This window comes from Phacochoerus africanus, chromosome 16 (genome assembly GCF_016906955.1).
Source record: "Phacochoerus africanus isolate WHEZ1 chromosome 16, ROS_Pafr_v1, whole genome shotgun sequence".
NCBI classification, from domain to species: domain Eukaryota; kingdom Metazoa; phylum Chordata; class Mammalia; order Artiodactyla; family Suidae; genus Phacochoerus; species Phacochoerus africanus.
This window is the reverse complement of record NC_062559.1, coordinates 10,536,748-10,559,648: the sequence shown is the minus strand read 5'-3', so window position 1 is coordinate 10,559,648 and position 22,901 is coordinate 10,536,748. Positions and strand designations below refer to the sequence as shown.

The following is a 22,901-nucleotide window of genomic DNA, read 5'->3' as shown; positions in this document are numbered from 1 at the left end:
GGACACGGGTTCAATCCCTGGCCTCGCTCAGTGGGTTAAGGATCCGGTGTTGCTGTGAGCTGTGCTGTAGGTCACAGATGCAGCTGGGATCTGGCATTGCTGTGGCTGTGGTGTAGGCCGGCGGCTATAGCTCCAATTTGACCCCTAGCCTGGAAACTTCCATATGCCTCGGGTGAGGCCCTCGGAGACGGGGGAAAAAAAAAAAAGACGGGAAAAAAAAGAGAACGCACTTAAAGAAATATGAACTGGGGTAACATCTAGATGGAGAACGGGAATATGAGGATTTTCTTTCACAAATTAAACACACCTAGGAGTTCCTTGGTGGCTCAGCAGATTAAGGACCTGGAGTTGTCACTGCTGTGGGGTGGCTTCAGTCCCTGCCCTGGGAACCTCTGCAAACCGCAGGCATAGACAAAAAAACCAAGGAATGAAACAAGCCCTTAATTGTGTATTTTAAACTCTACAAAGAAAGAGGCAAAAATCTCTGTTACTTTAAGACCAATGATCTAGGTCTGATCGAACTTGCTAGTACGATGATGGACCCTGTTCTATAATCTGGGCTAAGATGTAAGCCATACATGACTGGTGACTACTTGAAATATAGATATAAGATTAAAAACTACATTTCTGTTTTACTTTAAATTTGAATAGCCACACATGACTAGTGGCTACTACACTTCATGGCAGAGCTTTAAGTCTTTGCGAAGTAGCTTCACCATTACCTGGGAGCTTGTCACAAATTTAGAATCTCAGACCCCATCCCAGTTCTACGGAATCAAAATCTGCCTTTCAGCAAGATCCTCAAATGATTGAATCCCACTGAGGTCCCACAAGCACCCAGATCACTGAGAAACCTTGACAGCCCTGTTTTCATACGTACATCCATGTTTTGCTACATGTTTCAAACATAATTTGACAGGCGTTCCCGTCATGGTGCAGCAGGAACGAGTATGACTAGGAACCATGAGGTTGTGGGTTCGATCCCTGGCCTCACTCAACGGGTTAAGGATCCCGAGTTGCTGTGGCTGTGGTGTACACTGCCAGCTGTAGCTCCGATTTGAGCCCTATCCTGGGAACCTCCATGTGCCACAGGTGCAGTCCTAAAAAAATCAGAAAAAAAACAACAACAACAACCAAACAAACAAAAAAACCATAATTTGACAGGTCCACATAACAAACTCATTCCGCTTTTTTTTTTCCCTTTGGCCAAGACCGCAGCATGTGGAATTCGCCAGGCCAGGGATGGAACCCATGGCACAGCAGTGATCCAAGCCACTGCAGTGACACTGCTGGATCCTCAACCCACTGGGCCACAAGATAACTCCCTCATTCTCCTTTTAAACGTACATAGGCTCCCCTCCCTATAATATGGTCAGTGTCCTCAGATTTATGGTTTTAACAGCTGTTAATATGATGGGATAGAAATTATTTTCTAGTTTGCACAACCATTATCAAATTGTGAGGTATTTAGGTAATGGTGATTTTCACTACATGACCTTGGTACAAACTTTTCTTTTTTCTAAATTTTAAGGTCTTTTATTGAAGATATTAATTTACATTGATTTACAATGTTAGTTTCCGCTATACAGCAAAGTGATTCAGTTACACACATATGTATGTGTGTATGTATATATACACACATTCTTTCTTTATATATTCTTTTCCACTATGGTTTACCATAGGACACTGAATATAGCTCTCTGCGCTACACTGTAGGACCTTGTTTTTCAACTTTTCTTCTTTGACATTATTTTCTTGAGATTGATTCCTTTAGAAGCATTGCCTCAAAGGACACAATAATTTTCCTGGCAGCTTGTGTGTCATTTTGATCTCCTACAATCTAAGCATGTCTATTTCCCCACATGAACATTAACATGGAGTTTTATCACTTTGCTACTGCAGTGGGAAAGAAATAGACTTATGCTTTTATTTGCACTTTACTAGCAACACTGAAATATCCCCATATGTAGGCTTGAGGCTTGTATTCCCTCATACTATTTTGTACACATCTTTTAACTGTTTATCTAGTGGAGAGTGGGTACTGATTTATATATTTGTAATTGTTCTTCACTTTTTTTTTTGCTTTTTTTTAGGACTGTGGCACATGGAAGTTACCAGGCTAGGGGCTGAATCAGAGCTGCAGCTACCAGCCTATGCCGCAGCAATGCCAGATCCGAGCTGCGTCTGCAATCTATACCACAGCTTGAGGCAATGCCGGATCCTTAACCCACTGAGCAAGGCCATGGATCAAATCCGTATCCTCATGGATACTAGCTGGGTTCGTAACCCACTGAGCCACAATGGGAATCCCATTCTTTACATTTTTTAATATTAATCTTTACCAACCTGATTTATTTTTATAATAATAATAGTTTTGCATTTTATAATATTATAAATATTATTGTTTTAATATTATTCAATATTAATAGTGATTAATGTTAATTAATATCAATAAAGTATTAATTATAGTAATCAATAATTATTTAATTTTAATTGATTTAGCTTTTAATTATTTAATTAATATAACATGCTTATTTAGTTTGTTAATTTAGTAATATAACAATATTTAATGTCGTTAATAACACATTTTATTTTTAAAAAATCTTTTTTTTGTCTTTTTAGGGCCACACCTGCGGCATATGGAGGTTCCCAGGCTAGGGGTCTAATCGGAGCTGAAGCTGCCAGCCTATGCCAGAGCCATAGCCACAGCAACACCGGATCCTTAACCCACTGAACGAGTCCAGGGATGGAACCCGCAACCTCATGGTTCCTAGTTGGATTCGTTTCTTACGTGCCACGACAGGAACTCCTATATTATTTCTACATTATTTTTATAATAATAGTTTTGCATTTTCCCCTGTTTGTCAAGAACTTATTAAGGTTGCTGTTGCTGAATTTCTGTATGACCAGATCCTTACAATTTGCCATTCATAATTTAGCCCACCGTTTTTACACTTGAGAAATAATTCTTCCACCACAGCTGTATAACTATAACATACCTTTTTGTTTCACTTTTAAAAGAGATAGTTTCAACTTTAGTTCTTTAAAACATCTGGAGCTTATATTGACAGCCTGCATCAGAAGAGGACAAAAATGCTTTCTACCAACTTTTCTCAATCGTGTCTATTAAATAGGAATTTCTTCTTACTATTTTGTTACAGAGGATTAATGTTAACTTTTTAGCAAATTTAGAACTATTGGAATTCCTATTATGTTTTTATCAATCTACTGTTCTGTTTTGAATCTGATACCATACAATTTAAATGTCACTTGCACCACATTTTAAATATTAACAGAGTAATTGTTCCTATTCTATTTGCTTATTCCTTTTCAAAAAACTCTCGTGTGCTTACCTATTATTTTCTCTGTAGAAATTTTATTATGGTTTTTGTCAATCTCCACAAAATGTCATACTGAGACTCTAATCTGTGTTAACTCCATAAATTAGATTGGATATTATGTCATGTTAACTACATTAAATCTTCTGACTCTGGAACAGAAAATATCTTCGTTTATTCAAGTCACTCTATTTCTCTTATTGAGAATTAAAAATCTTTCTTTTAACAGTTCTCTCTCATTTCCCAAATATTAAACATGGATCTGTTGCCACTATTAGTTTTCAGTTGTTTGTCACTAGTGAACAGAAAGGCAAAATGACGGTGAAATTAGCCTACTGAAATTGACAATGGCTTTTTAAAAAATGTGAACATCTAAGTAAAAGTTGCTCTTTAAGAATTAATCTTAGGGAGCTCCTGTTGTGGCTCAGTGGGTTAAGAACCCAAATAATGTCCGTGAGGATGCAGGTTCGATCCCTGGCCTCGCTCAGTGGGTTAAGGATCCGGCATTGCAGCAAGCTGCCGCGAAGAGGGAAGATGAGGCTGGGATCTGGTGTTGCTGTGGCTGTGGTGCAGGCCAGCAGCTGCAGCTCCAATTTGACCCCTAGCCTGGGAACTTCCACAGGCCCAGGTACAGTCTAAAAAAGGGGAAAAAAAAAAAAAAGGAATTAATCTTGGAGTTCCCATTGTGGCTCAGCAGTAATAAACCCCACTAGTATCCATGAGATCGTGGGTTTGATCCCTGGCCTCATTCAATGAGTTAAGGATCCAGCACTGCCGTGAGCTGTGGTTTAGGTCGCAGACACAGCTTGGAGCTGGTGTTGCTGTGGGGTAGGCCGGAAGCTGTAGCTCCGATTCAACCCCTAGCCTAGAAACTTCCATATGCTGCAAGTGCAGCCCTTAAAAAAAAAAGAATTACTCTTTGAAAGTCATTATTCATATAAATCAGCTATATTTCAATAAAACTTTAAAGAAATGAAAAAAGTCATTATTCATAAACAACAAGGCCCTGCCATATAGCATAACAGAAAAGAATATGAAAAAGAATGTATACAACTGAGTCGCTTTGGTGTATGGCAGAAATTAACACAATACTGTAAATCACTAAGTACACGTCGATACATTTTTTAAATGAAATGAAACTTTTTTTTTTAAAGTCACTGTTGAAATGCTGCTGTCTGTGTACAAGGCACTTCTGAAACACTCTGGAATTGCCTTCAGATCTAGCTATGGAACCTCATGAGAAAAATCAGAATCAACAACCATGGCAGTCACCGCCCCAGCCCTTGAAACGCAGCCAGCGCTCCCACACACCCTGCTTTGTGGAAGAGTCAAGGGCAGCTGATCTGGCTCTCGCCACAGCCTGTATCCCAGCCATTTGCTCAGGCGTGCCCTCTCCTCCTTTCTCCACTGGGAGTCCCTGGCTTTTAGAGTGTTTCTGGCGCTCCTTGATCAAGCTGACCTCAGCTCTCTGCTGGACCTTGGGATCTGTGGTCTCAAATAACCGTTCCCTCCCCAACAGTCACCCAGAGCCCCTCGGAAGCTGGGCTAAGGCTCCCCAGCCACCCCGGGAAGGGGGGATCTATGAAATTCTACAGCAGGAAAGGGCCCCGCCTCCAGTCGAAAGGAGAAAAGCCCTCCCTGGCAGCCTGACCAGATGTGCGTGTGCCTCATTACCTCATAAAGCCTCTCACTCCACTGGGCACTGCCAGTGATGGTCCCCTTGCTGTGTGGGCTGTGTCACTGACCTCACCGAGACCCGGCGCCCTGGGCAGCCTCTACCCTTTGGCTTGGAGAGAACGGACAGTGGCTCGTCAGGAGGAACTAAGAGCACTTCTTGAGCTCCAGTCCAGACACGGTGAACACAGAGCCAAGGCGACGATACCTCTCCTTGTGGCCCCATAATGAGGGTCACAGGGGAGGAGGACCCAGCCCCTCTCCAGGTCCCAGCGAGATGCACCCACAATCACACCCATCCCCAGCCTGCTCTGTCCTAGCCAAGGAGCCACAGGGCACTGCCAGGGTCCTGGCACTCAACATTCCCTCAAAAGAACGAAAGGCCACCAGAGAAGCCCAACAAGGACCCCTGTGCCTGGAAGCCCGAGGGTCCCGGCTTCCCAAGGCCACCCAAGACACTCAAGCTTCAGGAAGAGCCGAGCCAGCACATGCGATGCTGGCTGGGTCTTCGAGGTTGACCATCTGAGCGCAGATTCACTTTTCATTTCTCAGCTCCTTCCTCAAGCGGACTGCTCTTCCCTCTGGATTCTTTAACACCCACCTTGACCCAGCTTCAGGCAGCAACATGTCTATACCTAGCCTTGGGTTCTGACCCTGTCCTCCTGTCCCGGGGAGGCCCTGCTCTGTTTTTCTGCATTCCGTAGACGTCCCCAAACTTCTTAGAGGCTTTATCTCCACCCTAATCTCAACATATTGTTCCGGGTGGGACAGTCTGTGCTCACCTATCTGGGGAGGAGGTAAGACCAGAAGTACAGACTCTAACAATTATCATATTCTTCCTAAGTGACAGGAACTTGCACCTGTTATTTATAACCTATGAGGAAACGGTTTACTTTTTACTTTGGGAAACTGAGGCTGGGTAAAATGAGAAATCGAAGGTGACTCAAATAAGACGAAGGGCTGATGACGGAACCCAGATCTCAAAAGGCAAATAAAAACATCATCTGGAGAGCTCCCTGGTGGCCCAGTGGTTAGGGATCTGGTGTTGTCACGGCTGTGACTAGGGTCACTGCTCTATTTTGGGTTCGATCCCTCGCCGGGGAACTTCCACATGCTATGCAGATAGGTCTGAGATTTTTTCCAAACCAGAAAGAAAGAAAAATGCTGTTCTGGATCATGCGGGCTCCTGTTTCCTCTAAGCAGAAAATCGAGAGTCAGGAGAAAGAGTGCACACAAATCACATAAGCGATGTAAGAGGGACCCCATCATGACAGAACCGCTTTCTTAGGACCAGCAGTGAGGAGACAAGTTCCGCAGCACCAGTCACGGTCAGGGCATGAGGAAGCTCACCTTCAGGTTTAAGACGCACGAAGCTTCCTTCTTACTCTCTTCTGACCACTGTGTCCCAGCTCCAGGTCTCTCATATTGGCTACCAGGCTTTAGCCAGCAAGCACTGTGCACATCTCCCACAGCTTCTTGCGGGGACGGGGCGGTGGGGGGGTGTCCTCAAAGCCAGGGGTTCCCAAAGTGTGATTCCCTGAACCAGCATCACTTAGGAGGCTGTCAGAAACACAAATTCTCAGGCCCCATCCTAAACCTACTGGGTGAGTCGCAAACGTCTAGCTCGCATCAGAAGCATCTAGAAGGTTCATCAGAACACAGACTGCTGAGTTTCCAAACCATAGGTCTGGGGTGAGGGCTGAGGATGTGCATTTCAGCAAGCTCCCAGGTGAGGCCGAAGCAGCTGGTCCAATGAGCACACGTGGAGTTAAGGACACTCGAGGTTTCCTTCTCCAGCAGAGGACAAGAGGTCTGGCACACACAGGGACTCCCCACCTCCCGGCACAGAAAAGAGCTCACCCACAAATCATTATTAACTGCCTAGAGAAAAACAAGTGTTTGCCGAATGCTGCCTGCTCTTGGGGCAGAGCAATCTCAAACAGCATGAGTTGGAAGAAGGGATGGTTACTTAATTTAAAAAAAGCAAAAACAAAAATGAAGACAGCCTTGAAAGAGAGGACTCTCTCTCAGGAATCTCAAGCCCAAAGCCTAAACACAAATGGCCTTTTCCCTTTCCCCTTCCAGCCACAGAACAAAATGTTATTTTAACCCCGGTTATAAATCCTCCGCCAACCACAGACGAGGTCTAGCTTGCAGGGTGGTTCCCGCAGAGATGACCACACGTAAGCATCTAATCATCGCCCGGGAGCCTGAGCCACACCCTCAGAAACTGATTTACTTTGACAGGCGGTGGGACCCCAGCTGATTCCACTGAGCAGCACAGGCTGGGAACTGCAGGCTGGGCCCCCGAGATGCCATTTTAAGCCAGGTCCCTGCACGAGACATTCACCTGGGGTTTCACCAGTCTATAAACACAGGACCAACGCTGGGCTCAGCACGACCAGACCAGAGCCACCAAAGAGTCCTGGGTTTTTTTTGACAGTAATTTGTGTCAAAACCCTCCTTCCCTTCCCCGGCTCACCTCTTCCGCCCCCTCTCCCCCAACACCTTGTGGGGCAGGGCTGACAAAAATCAAAGGGCCAGACGATTTGTAGAGAAAACAGGAAACAGCTCACCGTGATAGATGCCAGGTGAAAAAGGAACCAGGACGTGTGAAAGATAAAATCTAGAGAGACTGGTCTGAAGAATAAAGCGTCATCAATCAAACCAACCCTGGAGTTCCTGCTGGGGTGCAGCAGAAACAAAACCGACTTGTATCCATGAGGACGCGGGTTCACTCCCTGGCCCTGCTCAGTGGGTCAAGGATCTGGCGTTGCCGTGAGCTGCGGTGTAGACTGCAGATGCGGCTCGGATCCTGCATTGCTGTGGCTGTGGTGTAGGCCAGCAGCTGTAGCTCCAACTGGACCCCTAGCCTGGGAACCTCCATATGCCATGGGAGTGGCCCCCCCCCCAAAAAAAACCAACCCTGATGAGGATTATTTTAAAGTCCTATGACTCCTGTGTTCTCTACATGTTTGTACTTTTGATGTTCGAGATAAAATTGCCAGTAATGTGAGACAGGCGTGCTTCACTGAATCTGAAACTCCTAGTCAAATGGGGGAGAACCAGCCTAGACCAGCAGAGAGCACAGGTGCAGGCCAAGGAACACTCTGACAGAAGACAAAGGGTGGCGCCCAAGTAATTGACCTGCCTTTTTTGTCTTTTTAGGGCCGCACCTGCAGCCTATGGAGGGTTCCAGGCTAGGGGTCCAGTTGGAGCTACCGCTGCCGGCCTACACCACGGCCACAGAAATGCAGGATCTGAGCCGCAGATGCGACCTACCCCACAGCTCACAGCAACGCCAGATCCTTAACCTGCTGAATGAGGCCAGGGATGGAACCCACATCCTCATGGATACTAGTCGGGTTCTTAACCCACTGAGGCACAACGGGAACTCCAGCATTTTCTTTTTAATTCTTCAAGTGATCCCAAGGTGCAGCAAACATTGGGGAGCGTTGCTCTAAGGCCACATCAGGACGGAGCAAAAGCACAGGAAGTGAAGAGAGTGAAGCACAGGAGGAGGTGGGGGTATTGCCAATATCTTGATGATTAGAGTAGGTCACACACAACGCATCTCTTCTCGAACATGCCTTTTCTCTCCCTGCCCAATTCCCAACATAAATCCCTTTGGAATAAAGAAGAATATTAAAGTAAACCAGAGAGGGAGTTCCCGTTGTGGCGCAGTGGTTAACGAATCCGACTAGGAACCATGAGGTTGCGGGTTCCGTCCCTGCCCTTGCTCAGTGGGTTAAGGATCCGGTGTTGCCGTGAGCTGTGGTGTAGGTTGCAGACGCGGCTCGGATCCTGCGTTGCTATGGCTGTGGCGTAGGTGGGCGGCTACAGCTCCGATTTGACCCCTAGCCTGGGAACCTCCATATGCCGCTGGAGCGGCCAAAGAAATGCCAAAAAGACAAAAAATAAATAAATAAATAAATAAACTAAACCAGAGAGAAGGAGGAATGAACTGGTTTATGGTGTCTGAGGATCTCTTTAGTGAGAAAAGGGCAGAAGCTTCTAGAATAGCCTCCTGTTGGCAACACAAAGCATGTGCTCAATAAATATTTGCTGATGGAGTGAGGAGAATGCCTGAGGCTTCCCGTGTTTCTTACAGTTCTATCATATAACAGTAACAGACATACCAGCCTGCCCTGGAAAGAATGCAAGACGTTTTTCATCATAGGTTCGCCCCGTGGCTAACAATCCATTTCTCTTTTACGCCCTCAAACTCTGAGGCCACATAAAGTTTTGCATTTGCCATCTGCCAGGAAGCACATCCCCAGATACTGTTTCTGAAAGTGTGGTTCCTGAACCCTTGGAGTGATGGTTAAAACACAAATTCTCAGGGTGTTCCCCGATGGCCTAGTGGTAAAGGATCCAGCATTGTCACTGCTGTGGCTTGGGTTCCGTCTCTGGCCAAGAACCTTCAGCATGCTGGCCACAAGGCAAAAAAAAAAAAAAAAAAAAACCCAAAAAACAAACAAAACCCCAAAACGAAATTCTCAGACCCCATTCATCCCTTCTGAACCAGAATTTCTGATATTTGATCAGGAATCTGCATTTGAATAAGCTCTCCCTAAAGTGATTCAGATATACCTCAAAGTCTAGGGCTACCCAAGATTAACCCTCAAGGTGCGGAGGAAAAAAAAAAAAAACGCTACACTTCTTTATTCTGTATCTAAGAAAGTAAAAACTTATTGCCTAGGCTGAAAAAAGGTAGAGGATTAGGGAGATTAATTGGTTAACTTAGAAGGGGCACAAGAGAACCTCTAAGGCCGATGAAAATTTTCGGTACTTTAATCATGGTGGTTACATGAGTATACCATTTGTTATAAGCCTTCAAACCTCCCAGGCCAGGGATCGAACCCATGCCACAGCAGTGACAATGTCAAATCCTTAACCGCTAGGCTAGCAGGCAACTCCTGAACTGTACACTTTTTTTTTAGGGCCACCCCCCTCCCTCCTCCCCCCTCCTCCTGCATATGGGGGTGGCTATGGGTCATATCAGAGCTATAGCCACTGGCCTACACCACAGCTACAGCAACATCAGATCTGAGCCAAGTCTGCGACCTACACCGCAGCTCACAGCAACACTGAATCCTTAACCCACTGACGGAGGCCAAGGACCGAACCTGCATCTTCATGGATGCTAGTCAGACTCAGATTCTGCTGAGCCATGGTGGGAACTCCCCAAACTGTCCACTTTAAATGGGTATGTTTTATTGTATATAAATGATACCTCAATCAAAGTTGATTTTAAAAGTTCTTTTAAAAGGTAAAAAAAAAAATTACATATTTAATATACGAATTAAGAATTATATATCATATAGTTTTTAAATAAACACATAATAGGAGTATATGCTCAAAATGTTCTCTGTCAGGGGCGAGGAAACAAAATTGTTTGCTATCTGCTTCCCTAGGTAACCTCTCTTAACCTGAAGCTCTGAACTGGTCTGAAACCCTGAAGTCTCTTCTCAGGACGGACGTATGAAAAGATCACGTACTAGGAGTTCCCATGACAGTGAGAACTCCTCTTAGTTTAATTTTTGCAGATGGCTGCAGACACTGAAAGTCAAATTTGATCAAATTCAGGGAGTTTCCCGGTGGCTGAGAGGGTTAAGGACCCAGCGCTGTCACTGCTGTGGCTTAGGTCGCAACCATATAAAGCGGGTTCAGTCCCTGGCTAGAACTTCCACATGCGGTAGGCATGGCCCAAAAGAAAACAAACAGAAAAAAAGTTGACCGCATTCAATCAAATATGAGGCAAATCTGAAAAGAGAACACAAATTCCCAAATGAGCTCACGGACACACACCCCTTCCTGCGGTGAGGTCACAGAAAACAACAGGTCTCTAAAGCCATCAACCTGCCCAGGAGACTCCCCCAGAGAGAGCACAGTCCGTAACAAAGGAACTTGCGGGAAGACTCCTCCTTGGTAACCACACCCACTCAAAGGACGGGTAACAGGCAAAAGTGAAAGGCAAGCCTTGAAAACAATACTCTACGTGAAAGAAGCCAGACAAAATGGGACAAATATAGTGTGACTCCATTAACAGGAAACATCTAGAAGGGGCAAATCCAGGCAGACAGAAAGTACAGTAGAGGCTGCCAGGGGCTGAGAGGAGGAAAGAATGACAGTGTGGATGGGCGTGGGGCTTCTTTTGGGGGTGATGAAAATGTTCTGGAACCAGATGGTGGTGATGGTTGCACAACATCTCGAATGTACTCATTGCCAATGCACTTTACGCTTAAAGATGACAACAATAAAACATAATAAAGGCTGTTACTGACACAGAGTGCTAAGAGGACAGGAAAAGAAAAAACGCAAAGAAGAAGCAACTACTAAGAATCAGACACCAGAGTTCCCCATGTGGCACAAAGGAAATGAATCTGACTAGGAACCATGAGGTTGTGGGTTTGATCCCTGGCCTCGCTCAGTGGGTCAAGGATCTGGCGTTGGCGTGAGCTGTGGTGTAGGTCGCAGACGCAGCTCGGATCCCGCGTCCCTGTGGCTGTGGCATAGGCTGACAGGCTACAGCTCCGATTCAACCCCTAGCCTGGGAACCTCTATATGCTGCACGTGTGGCCCTAAAAAGAAAAAAAAAAAAAATCAGACACCAAGTAACATAAACTTGAAAACCAAGCATTATGACTTAGAAGGGCTAGAGACTGAGAAAACAGAAAGAATAAAAACGAGGGAGTTCCTGTCGTGGCTCAGTGGTTAACAGATCCGACTAGGAACCATGAGGTTGCGGGTACCATCCCTGGTCTCGGTCAGTGGGTCAAGGATCCAGCATTGCTGTGAGCTGGAAAACATGGCTCAGATGCCGCATTGCTGTGGCTGTGGCGTAGGCCAGCGGCTACAGCTCCAACTAGACCCCTCGCCTGGGACCCTCCAGATGCCGCGGGTGCAGCCCTAGAAAAGGCAAAAAGACAAAAAAAAAAAAGAATAAAAACTACAGGGAGGTACAATTTCACATTCCTTGTTCTGGCACAATTTGTAAAAGTCTGGTATCAACTGGCAAGGATATGAAACAAGGGAATGCTCGTATTTTTCTGGTGGGATAAAAATTAGTATACACACTTGGAAAATAATTTGGTATTATCCCCTCACACTTAAGTATGGAGTTCCATTAGATACCTAGTTAACTCTTGCATCTTGGATAGATGCACCAAAATATTAGTTTAAAGTATCAAAATTACCCACCCTGAAAACAGTCTATATTTTAATCACAAGAAAATTGATACATAAATTGTGTACATTTGCCCCCCCCAAGAAAGCTATACATTTGAAGGAAATAGAGCAGTCCCTTTCCTAAAAATTTAGGGGGGGTTGGGGCAAAATAAATGGAGTCCCATGTATCTAAACACTTAAAAGTAATTAAACTAAAAATGGTTCAATAAAATATGTTCTCTTTTCCTATCTAGACAAACATACTTTCTCTCTCTCTCTCTCTCTCTTTTTTTTCTTTTTTTTTCTTGCTTTTTTTAGAGCCACACCCGTCACCTATGCAAGCGCCCAGGCTAGGGGTCAAATCAGAGCTGCAGCTGCCATCCTACGCCACAGCCACAGCCACAGCCACAGGCACACCAGATCCGAGCCTGTCTGCAACCTACACCACAGCTCACAGCAAGGCCAGATCCTTAACCCACTGACCGAGGGTAAGGATTGAACGCACATCCTCATGGATACGAGTCGGATTCGTTACCACTGAGCCACAATGGGAACTCTGACAAATATACTTTCATAATCCCCTGGAAGGCCAAGGTCAAATTTAGACTTCTCAGACTCCTCTGAGTTCTGCGAGAGGCTATGGCTGATGAAGAAAGTCAGCCTTGGCCCCCCACCTCCACTTCTCTCCTCTCAGGCTGTTAGCATCATCACACAGAGGCAAGGAACAGGCCAGCCTGTACACCCAAATTTCTTCTACAGGTAGGAAGACCTGGGAGAGAAGCCCACTCAGGCCCTGAATTCCAGAGTCCTGGGAACGCAGGGCATCGTCTGGATAGGGGTAGGGCCACAGATGGGGGTGGGGCACAGGTTCTAGATGGGCATGATTCCTTAACCCCACAGACTCCTCAAAAAGTAAGCAGGGGAGTTCCCTTGTGGCACAGCAGGTTTTTAGTTGAAGGGTATGAACTTTCAGTTATAAGATGAATAAGTTCTAGAGAGCTCCAGTACAGCGTGGTGACCAAAGTTGATAACAGTGTATTGTAGGGAGTTCCTATAGCGGCTCAGTGAGTTAAGAATCCGACCAGTATCCATGAGGACGCAGGTTTGATCCCTAGCCTCTCTCAGTGGGTTAAGGATCTGGCATTGCCACAAGCTGTGGTATAGGTTGCAGACCACGGCTTGGATCTGGTGTTGCTATGGCTGTGGCATAGGCCAGCAGCTGCAGCTCCGATTGGACCCTAGCCTGGAAACCTCCATATGTGGTGGGTGCAGCCCTAAAGACCAAATTTTAAAAGAGGGGTGAGTAGAGAGTTCCCTGGTGGCTCAGGGGGTTAAGGATCAGGTGCTGTCCCCGCAGTGGCTTAGTCACTGCTGTGGCTGGAGTCTGACACCTGGCCCAGGAACTTCCACATGCCATAGGTATGGCAAAAAAAAAAAAAAAAACCATGGTAAATAGATGTAATGATAAATAGGTTAATCAGCTTGATTGAGGAAATCATTTCACAGTGTATAGATTTATAAAAAACCACACTGTATGCCTTAAACATGTACAGTGTTTATTGGTTAGTCTTACCTAAACCTGGTATGTTTACCTCTAGTTATCCCCTCTATAAGGGGGGAGATGATCAATGACAAGATTTCAGAGAAGTTTAACTGGATAATATTCTATTTCTGAAGCTGATTTGCAGGTACACAGATACACAGATATTCATTGTATGCATTATATATTTCATAGGACTTAAATATCACATAAAAAAACTTTACTGAGAAAATTCTTTTAAAAATTAGAACAATAAGATACCACTTTATACCGTTAAGATGGGCATAAATCAAAAATTCTGATAATATCAAGTGTGAATTAGCCATACAATGGGGAACCTGAGACTCTCAAACATGAAAATGTAAATTGTTATAACCACTTTTATCATATTAACTTGCCAGAATCTGAAAATTTGACTTATTTATTTACTTTGTCTTTTTGTCTTTTTAGGGCCACACCCGTGGCATATGGAATAGCCTAGGCTAAGGGTCGAATCAGAGCTACAGCTGCCGACCTGTGCCACAGCCACAGCCACTCAGGATCTGAGCCGTGTCTGCGACCTACACCACAGCTCACGGCAACGCCGGATCCTTAACCCACTGAGCGAGGCCAGGGACTGAACCCGGAACCCCATAGTTCCTAGTTGGATTTGTTAACCACTGAACCATGATGGGAATTCCTCTTTTTTTTTTTTTTTCTTCTTTTTTTCCAGAATCTGAAAAATTTAAAGCTGTGCACCTCCAACCCAGCAATTCCATTTCCTAATGACCTACCCTGGGGAAGCTTGTGTCATGAGCACCAAAAGACATGCACAGTCACCATCGGTTGTAGGAAGAAATTAGAAATACACTAATTGTTCTTTATTATGGGAAGAGGTGCTGAATTATGGTAAAAATCATATGGTGAAATACTACACAGCTATTGAGATGAATAAGCTAGATCTTTGTAATAACATGAATAGATCTTGAAAACATAACATTGAGTAAAAATTCTAAAACACATAAAACAATACTTCCTTCTATATATGAATACAGATATATATAAGAAGAAATTACAAAATCATAGAAAGGCAGGATATACACCAAAATATGATGGAGGTTGCTTCTGGGGAAAGAGGGGACTGAGATTAAGGGTTATGCTACGGGTTTATTTCTTTGGGGGTTTTTTTTTGTCTTCTTTTTTAGGGCCGAATCCGTAGCATATGAAGTTCCCAGGCTAGGGGTCCAACCAGAGCTACAGCTGCCAGCCTAGGCCACAGCCACAGCCACACCACAGCAACGTGGGATCTGAGCCTCGTCTGCGATCTACACCACAGTTCACGGCAACACCAATCCTTAATCCACTGATAGAGGCCAGCGATCCAACCCGAGTCCTCGTGGATACTAGTTGGATTTGTTTCCACAGCACCACAGTGGGAACTCTCTATTTTATTTTAAAATAAAAGAAGTAAAAAATGAAAATGTTCTGAGAGGTGAGTTAGAAGCTTGTTAGATGCTATATATATATGGTATAACTTCTGAAACACTGCACACTCAGAATATATATATGCTGATGTTTGCTATATTATCCTCTGTACTATTTGGTGGTTTCGTTTCAATTTATGAAACAGTCAGTTCTCTTCCCATCCCCCCACCCCCACCAAATATTTCAATTAAGGGAAAGGCGTACAAACAGGAAAGAGCCCAGAGGAAACACCCACATGGGCAGAAACCGCAAAGCTAGTTGAAGACACTCAGCCTGCTTTAAACAGTTAAACCAAAATCACCTGCTTTAAACAGTTAAACCAAAAGAAGATCCTGAATTAATGAAAGATCACACTTCTTACAGCTACTTGACAACACAAGTAACTAAGTTAAGAAGTCATGCAGATCAGGGTTCAACCGCGATCCGTGACCTTCGGTGAAATTCGAAACAGCTCTAGGCCTGACTTTGCTTACAATTCGATGAGACTTATAGAGAGTTCTCTTCGTGGCTCAGAGGCTAACAAACCCGACTAGGATCCATGAGGATGTGGGTTCGATCCCTGGCCTCGCCCAGTGGGTTAAGGGCCCAGGGTGCCATGAGCTGTGGTGTGGGTGGCAGACTCGGCGCCAATGCTGCGGCTGTGGCTGTGGTGTGGGCCAGAAGCGGTAGCTCCAATTCAACCCCTAGCCTGGGAACTTCCGTGTCCCACAGGTGCGGCCCTAAAAGACAAGAAAAAAAAGAGAGAAATGAGACTTAGGACTCCTACATCAAGCATCACAGTAAAGACTAACTTGGACACCATCTTCAAAGTGCTTATCACAGTGCTTGGTGCAGGGCTGTTTGTTCAATAACTGGTAGTTATTATTTGTGTCAGACCTGGGATGAGAACTCCACGTGTGCACATGTATTTCAGCAAAGCAAAAAGAAATACCCAAACCAATGGACCAAAACTAATTATCCAATGCTGAAGCCAGCCCTGTGGTTAACTAAAATGTATAGACAGCTCAAACAAGGGAAGAGAAAAGGCTGGAACTGCAGAATTGATAGGAGAAATCCCATCTATAAGTAACAGTACTACAGAGGAAAAGTCAAAAGTCCAGCAAAAGGGAAGTTGTCCTCTGGCAAACAGAACAGTTACCGAACAGAATGGTCATCTCAACAGAGATCAACAATCTTAACCAGTCAACAGAGCCCATCCACCTAAAATCCACAAAGAAAACCCTTAGACGCCCATGTGCCAAGTTTTAGAAGATGAGGTTTTGTAAGTTGCTAAGAGGAGAATATTTTAAGATGTAATTGGCGGAAAAATGTATTTCTTAGGCTTTGAGATAAAAGAAAAAGAATTTTCCCGAGGGGCCTTATGAAGACAGAGTATACATTACTGGATTTAAAATGTGCAATTTCCGGAGTTCCCGTTGTGGCTCAGCAGAAGCGAATCTGACTAGCATCCAGGAGGACGAGGGTTCGATCCCTGGCCTCGATCAGTGGGTTGAGGATCCGGCATTGCCGTGAGCTGTGGTGTAGGTTGCAGACACGGCTTGGATCTGGTGTTGCTGTGGCTCTGGCGTAGGCGGGCAGCTGTAGCTCCGACTGGACCCCTAGCCTGAGAACTTCCGTATGCCATGCGTGTGGCCCTAAAAAAGACCAAAAAAAAGTGCAATTTCCAAACTCAAAAGTGATGTCCAAAGAAATAAAAAATGTAACTAGACCGATACATTTAAGAAATAAGAATTTATCACTCAACCAAAAAAAGGGGGGGCTTTGATAAATTTCCCAGAGAATCCTCCAAATTTACATAGACCAAATTATTCCTATAGACCATTTATTCATATAGACCATATCATTCCTCTTTTAAAACATAGAAAATTGCAGGTTAACTACCCAATTTAGAAGTTTAAAATGGTTCTGATGTTTCAAACCAACAACAAAATAATAAACAAAAAAACTAAAATTTCTAAACATACATGTATAACAAATTAAAACAAAGTTTCTAAATATATTAGATTGTAACATACTAAAACAATTTTGGATTATGTCTGTGTAGGGTTTTTTCCCCTGAAAATGCAAGTTGGATTATAAAGCAATCAGAGAAATTTGAACACCAACTGGATACTATGTGATATCAAAATTTTAATTCTTTTTTGTCTTTTTATGGAGGTTCCCAGGCTAGGGGTCGAATTGGAGCTGCAGCTGTCGGCCTACACCACAGCCACAGCAACAGCAACAATGGATCCAAGCTGCATCTGCGACCTACACCACAGCTCACCACAACACCGGATCCTTAACCAGAGGATCGAGGCCAGGGTTCGAACCTGCAACCTCATGGATACTAGTCAGACTCGTTTCTGCTGAGCCACGACGGGAATGCCTCAAAATTGTAAAAGAAAGCGATCATTGTACCGTGGGTATATTAATAAAATAGAGACCTTCATTTTTGGAGATGCCAAAGCATTTATGAAGCAAATGATCTCTGGTATTTGGTTTAAAACAACACGCTGGAGTTGGGGATAGGGCTGGGAGGGGAAAATAAATGACGGCCATTTTTGAAAACTGCTGAAATGAAACGATGGCCACAGGGGGTTCATCATTCTCTTTTCTCTGCTTTAGTGTATGTTGAAAATACTCATAGTGAAAAATTAAAAGATAAGAAGCCTATGTAGTTAAAACCAAAGGTCAACGCTAACTAGGTCAACTTTTCACAACAGAACAGAAAAAATAACAAAGTCTTCCATCTCCATTGGTGTGTGTGTGTGTGTGTGTGTTTTGCTTTTTAGGGCAGCACCCACAGCATATGGAGGTTCCCAGGCTAGAGCTGGAGCTGCAAACCCAGATCCAAGCTGCATCTGCGACCTACACCACAGCTTATGGCAACACCGGATCCTTAGCCCACTGAGCAAGGCCAGGGATCGAACCCGAAACCTCATGTTTCTTGGATTTTTTTCCGCTGCGCCATGACGGGAACTCCTCCATCTCCATTGTTATTCAGTAGAGTGCTTAGAAAGTTCCTTCTGCTTTTCTATTCTCTACTTTCTTCCCTCTTTCCCTCCTTCCTGATTTCATCCCTTGCTGACTTAGGTGACTCCTTCCCTGCGCATAACTTCCTGAAACTCACAAACAGACTTTGCGGTTGTTGCATCACAACGTACTCAATAAATATTTTTTAACAGCAACAGAGCATTATTTTTAAATTTTTTTAACAGTTCTACTCTAAACAAAACTTTTGAAAACATCTCATTTACTTCATCCATTTAAAACATCTCTTTTTGTACTGTTTTATCACAAATACTGGGGGTGAGTGATCTAAAGGTTTTTGCCCATTCGTGCATGACAAAAAGTTTGAGGACCACCCTTTTTGGGCACTAAGACACCACTTCAAGTTTTAAGGAGGGGTGGGTGAAGTGTGAAAAGTACTACATCAGGAAAAATAATTTAGCAGAAGTACATACAGATAGAAAAAGTGAGGAGAAAGACAACGGTTTGAGGAAGTCACTCATTCATTCAACAAGGCATTCATTTAGAAGTGAGATGAGAAGTAGGAACCTGACAGGAACAGGAGGGCTGGGTGATTAAGGGGTCCCGAAAGTACTGTGAAGCAGAAGAGGTTGGGGGGGCATGTCAGAGGATGAATTTGACTCCTATTGACAAGATATGCAGGCACAGATGCTCCTCAGACTCCGGGAGACAAGAACCTAGAATCAGCAGGAAGGCCTGGACAGCGAATGTACACAAGGAGGCCATCTTTGTACATGTGACAACTGAACCCAAAGGGAGAGTGCTCCCACGGGGAGACTTGGCACACAGGTACGTCAAAAGGCTTAACCCAAACCTTGGGCCACATCGGTATCAGGAGGCAAAAAAGAACAAGTGGAAACACAGAAGCAGCTGCCCGGGAGATCTGCCACCCTGTTCAAACTGGTCCCAAGAGTGGGTGGTCAACCGTGTGAGTCACCACGGGGTGGGGGTGGGGGGGGTCTTGGGGAAGCAACTCTGGGGGAGGACCCATCATCAATGACCTTGAATGGGACCATTCTGGTCTGGTGCGTGCGGTCTACAGTCAGATATCAGAAGAATGATAACGAGGAGAAAGGAGGCACGGATGGAGGGCCAAGCAGGGACCCTCTGCGGTGGAGAGAGTCGGATGCAAAGACCACAGCGCGCCTGGGACCTGGAGGCGGGGCGGGGGGGGGGTGCGGAGGGACCGAGAGGAAAAGACTCAAGATTCCAGAAAGTGGGGGCATTTTCTTTCCTTCCCAAACCTGCTTCCAAATTCTCTAGGCCCCGGTTTACCCAAAAGTACTTTATTCTTACGGACGTGGGGTTAATCGTCGTCTCCACCAGGGCAATAGCGCGCTAGCCATATTCAGTAAAGGTCTGACGGCGCCCGAAGGAAAGGACCCTCCAGACGAAGAAGCGCGGGCCCAGCAAGAAGGGGAGCGAAGATGTGAACGTCTGGAGGACGCGGCACGGGGTGCGAGGTCCCCGCGAGGGCGCGCCCCTCCCGGAGCAGCAGCCGCGAGAGTCCTCCCCGACCACCACCCGGGGAGCCGCCCCTCCCGCTCAGGGCACTCACCGCTCCGACTGCGAATAGTGGCACCGGCCCAACAGGTTGAGCTTGCAGAGGTGCAGGTTGCCGCACTGTCTGTCGCAGTACTTGCGACGGCAGACCCGGACTCGAGTGGTGGCCACCACGGACCGGGTGACCCCCGCCTTGCCGCCGGTCTCCAACAGCACGAAGCGGTCGGGCCCGGCGGTTGTCAGCACCTCGCAGAGCTGCGCCTCGGGGAGCTGCACCTTTTGCAGCAGGTCCTCCAGGGCCATACGGCCCCCGTGGGTGCACAGGATTTTGGTGATGAAGCAGCACACCCCCGGGTCAGCCATGGCTCCCTGCGCTGGCCTGGCCGCGGCGGCGCGGGACTCCGCTCTGGGGAGAATCGAAACTTACTAGAATCCCGGGGGCGGGCGCGGGCGGCGCGCGGGCTGGGCGCGCCCGGGGCGAGCGAGCGAGCGTGCGCTCTCAGCCGCTGTTAGCTGAGCCCGGAGGTTTCGGTTTCCTCCGAGGCTTGGGTCGAGAGTCCAGATCGCACCGACCCGGTCCTTGTGTCAACTTAAAATCAATCGCGACGGCAAGCAACTGGAAAGAGAGCGAACAGGCTGGGACTATTCCGCCGGCGACAGTCGGACGGCTCCCTCTCGGTTCTCGGCTCCGCGAAGGTCAGATTCCCCAGCTGGGCACCGCGAGGCTGCTTCGGAGAGAAGAGAAACTAAAAATGATCTCGGGGCTCTGAGGGAGTTTTAAAGCCAGCCCAAGTGGCGAATAACGCGAGTCTTGGGAGCCCTCTTGAGGAGTCTTCTATTGTCCACCCCCCCATCCCCACCAGGCACAGACCCGAGTGAGCCTTTGACTTGCTCCCAGCCGGCCCCCTGCCTCCGGTATTGGTGAGTCTTCACAACTAGCACTAGCTAGTTATTGCACTAGCTAGATATTGTTATCTTCGCTCTATTTGAGGAAGTAACCTGAGCACACAACAGCCGTCCCTCAAGCCGGATGCTACCCGATGTTCCCCAAATCTGGCCCCCAGGCTCCAGATTGGCCGGGACTGCTGTGCACTTTCTCCCACACCACCCTGCCTTCTTAAAGGCCAGTGATTATTGCTTTCCCCTATTTTGCCTTCTTATAACTTTTTGTATTTATTTATTTATATTATGGAGGCATGTGGAAGTTCCCGGAGTCGAACCTACGCCACCGCAGCGACCAGAGAGGCTGCCTGTCAATGCTGGTTGATTACCCTGCTGTGCCACAGGGGAATTCCTCTCGGGAGCTTTTTGAAGAACTGCTTCTTGACACATTCTTGCCTGTCTATAATCGCGAACAGAGGTGTCTCAGACGCTGAGACCCACACAAGGCTAAATATCGGATAGCAGTCAGTCACCGTCGGGCATGCTCAGACACATCCCAAGACTTGAGATTAGGTTCCTCTTCTCGGATGTTTGGACAAGATCTTTTCCTTCGGTGGGAACCCACTTGCACCCCCAGGCTTGGTATTGGGATTATTTTAAAGTGAAAGCGTTTTAGCTACAGAAGCTGAAGAAAGAAATCTTATCAGAACTGCTCCAAATCTGAATAAAGCAGAACCTACCTAACGTACAGCTGCCGTTAACCTCCTTCCAAGGGAGTTTCCTGCTAATTCATTTGCTGTGGAGGCAGATCAACCATTGCCATTAGCATCAAAAAGCCCAGCAGAACCTTCCCTACTCTCCCACTGGAGTCCTAAAAACCTCCCTTTTGTTAAACTGAGAGATATAAAGTTACTTTAGTCCTTCACAGGAGGTTTCCATTATTAGAAGTCCCCCCGCCCAGTGCTAAATAAATTTTGTCTTTTCTCCTGTTAATCTATTGTCGGTTAATTTGCAGGATCCAATCAATGGACTCTTGTTGGCAGAGGGAAAAAGTTTTTCCTTTTTCCTTCCAACATTCCCAAGTGAAATAAATGGGTCATTGATCAGATAGGTAATAAACCTTTTTTTTTTGTCTTTTTGTTGTTGTTATTGTTGTTGTTGTTGCTATTTCTTGGGCCGCTCCCGCGGCATATGGAGGTTCCCAGGCTAGGGGTCGAATCGGAGCTGTAGCCACCGGCCTACGCCAGAGCCACAGCAACGCAGGATCCGAGCCGTGTCTGCAACCTACACCACAGCTCACGGCAACGCCGGATCGTTAACCCACTGAGCAAGGGCAGGGACCGAACTTGCAACCTCATGGTTCCTAGTCGGATTCGTTAACCACTGCGCCACGACGGGAACTCCCTTTTTTTTTTTTTTTTTAATGGTAGAATCCAGTTGTCAAACTAGAAAATCTGTAAAATGATCACTGGGTGTTCTCCTCAGATTGGCAGTTCTTGGTTGGTGAACCACGTCTCTCAGGTATAGAGCATTTTGTTATGAAAACCAGCCTAAACTGAGCTCAACCAGATCATCCCTCTACCTATTACTTTATAGCAACAGATGGCCTGATTTATAGTTACCTTTAATCCACGTGGCCTGATTTATAATCTGACACATTCCCAGGGTCTGGGCTTTCAATATCAAATCAATTAAATTCATCATAACATCTTTTGTGTGACTCATAAGTTAGTCGGTCTCTGTGGGCATACGGAAGTTCACAAAATAAGTTCCTGCTGTGGTCCAGGGGAAACGAATCCGACTACCATTCATGAGGATGCGTGTTCCATCCCTGGCCTCGCTCAGTGGGTTAAGGATCCAGCATTGCCATGAGCCGTGGGGTCGCAGATGCAGCTCAGATCTGGAGTGGCTGTGGCTGTGGTGTAGGCCAGCAGCTGTAGCTCCGATTCAACCCCTAGCCTGGGAACTTGCGTATGCCTCGGGTGTGGCCCTAAAAAGCGAAAATAAAATAAATGACAGAAGTTTACGAGATAATCCCTGCTCTCAAGGAACTTGTGTTTGGGAAGACATGAAAAAACATGAAAATGCAAGGGACATCCATGATTAAATGCTGCCAAGGGTACACAGGAGACTGGCGTCTAGAGCACTGTTAGACTTCAAGTCCCCTTCGAGGAGACTGAATTCAAGTGATGACCAGACCCTTGTCATCACCCCACCGGTCTCACTGTAATGCCCCTTCCCCCCCCTTGAGCAACCTGTGTAGGCCAGCGGCTATAGCTCCGGTTCAATCCCTAGCCTGGGAACCTCCATATGCCACA

The 22,901-nt window shown here is 45.9% G+C and overlaps 1 protein-coding gene across 5 annotated transcripts in view; it reads right to left on the bottom strand.

Moving 5' to 3' along the window:
• ZC3HAV1 (zinc finger CCCH-type containing, antiviral 1) overlaps positions 1 to 20,709 on the bottom strand; it is a 57,803-nt gene extending 37,094 nt beyond the window's left edge. Inside the window, exons 1-2 of one of the 5 annotated variants that reach the window (XM_047762896.1) lie at positions 20,573 to 20,709; positions 19,757 to 20,426 (exon numbers count right to left, since the gene is read on the bottom strand). In XM_047762896.1, the coding sequence (XP_047618852.1) occupies positions 19,757 to 20,064 (308 nt within the window). In that variant the 5' untranslated portion in view covers positions 20,065 to 20,426; positions 20,573 to 20,709. Of the gene's footprint in view, positions 1 to 307; positions 328 to 19,756 lie in introns of those variants that run through there. The other 4 variants (XM_047762897.1, XM_047762901.1, XM_047762899.1 and 1 more) reach the window with 4 other exon arrangements.
• Between the last annotated feature and the right edge of the window lie 2,192 nt (positions 20,710 to 22,901).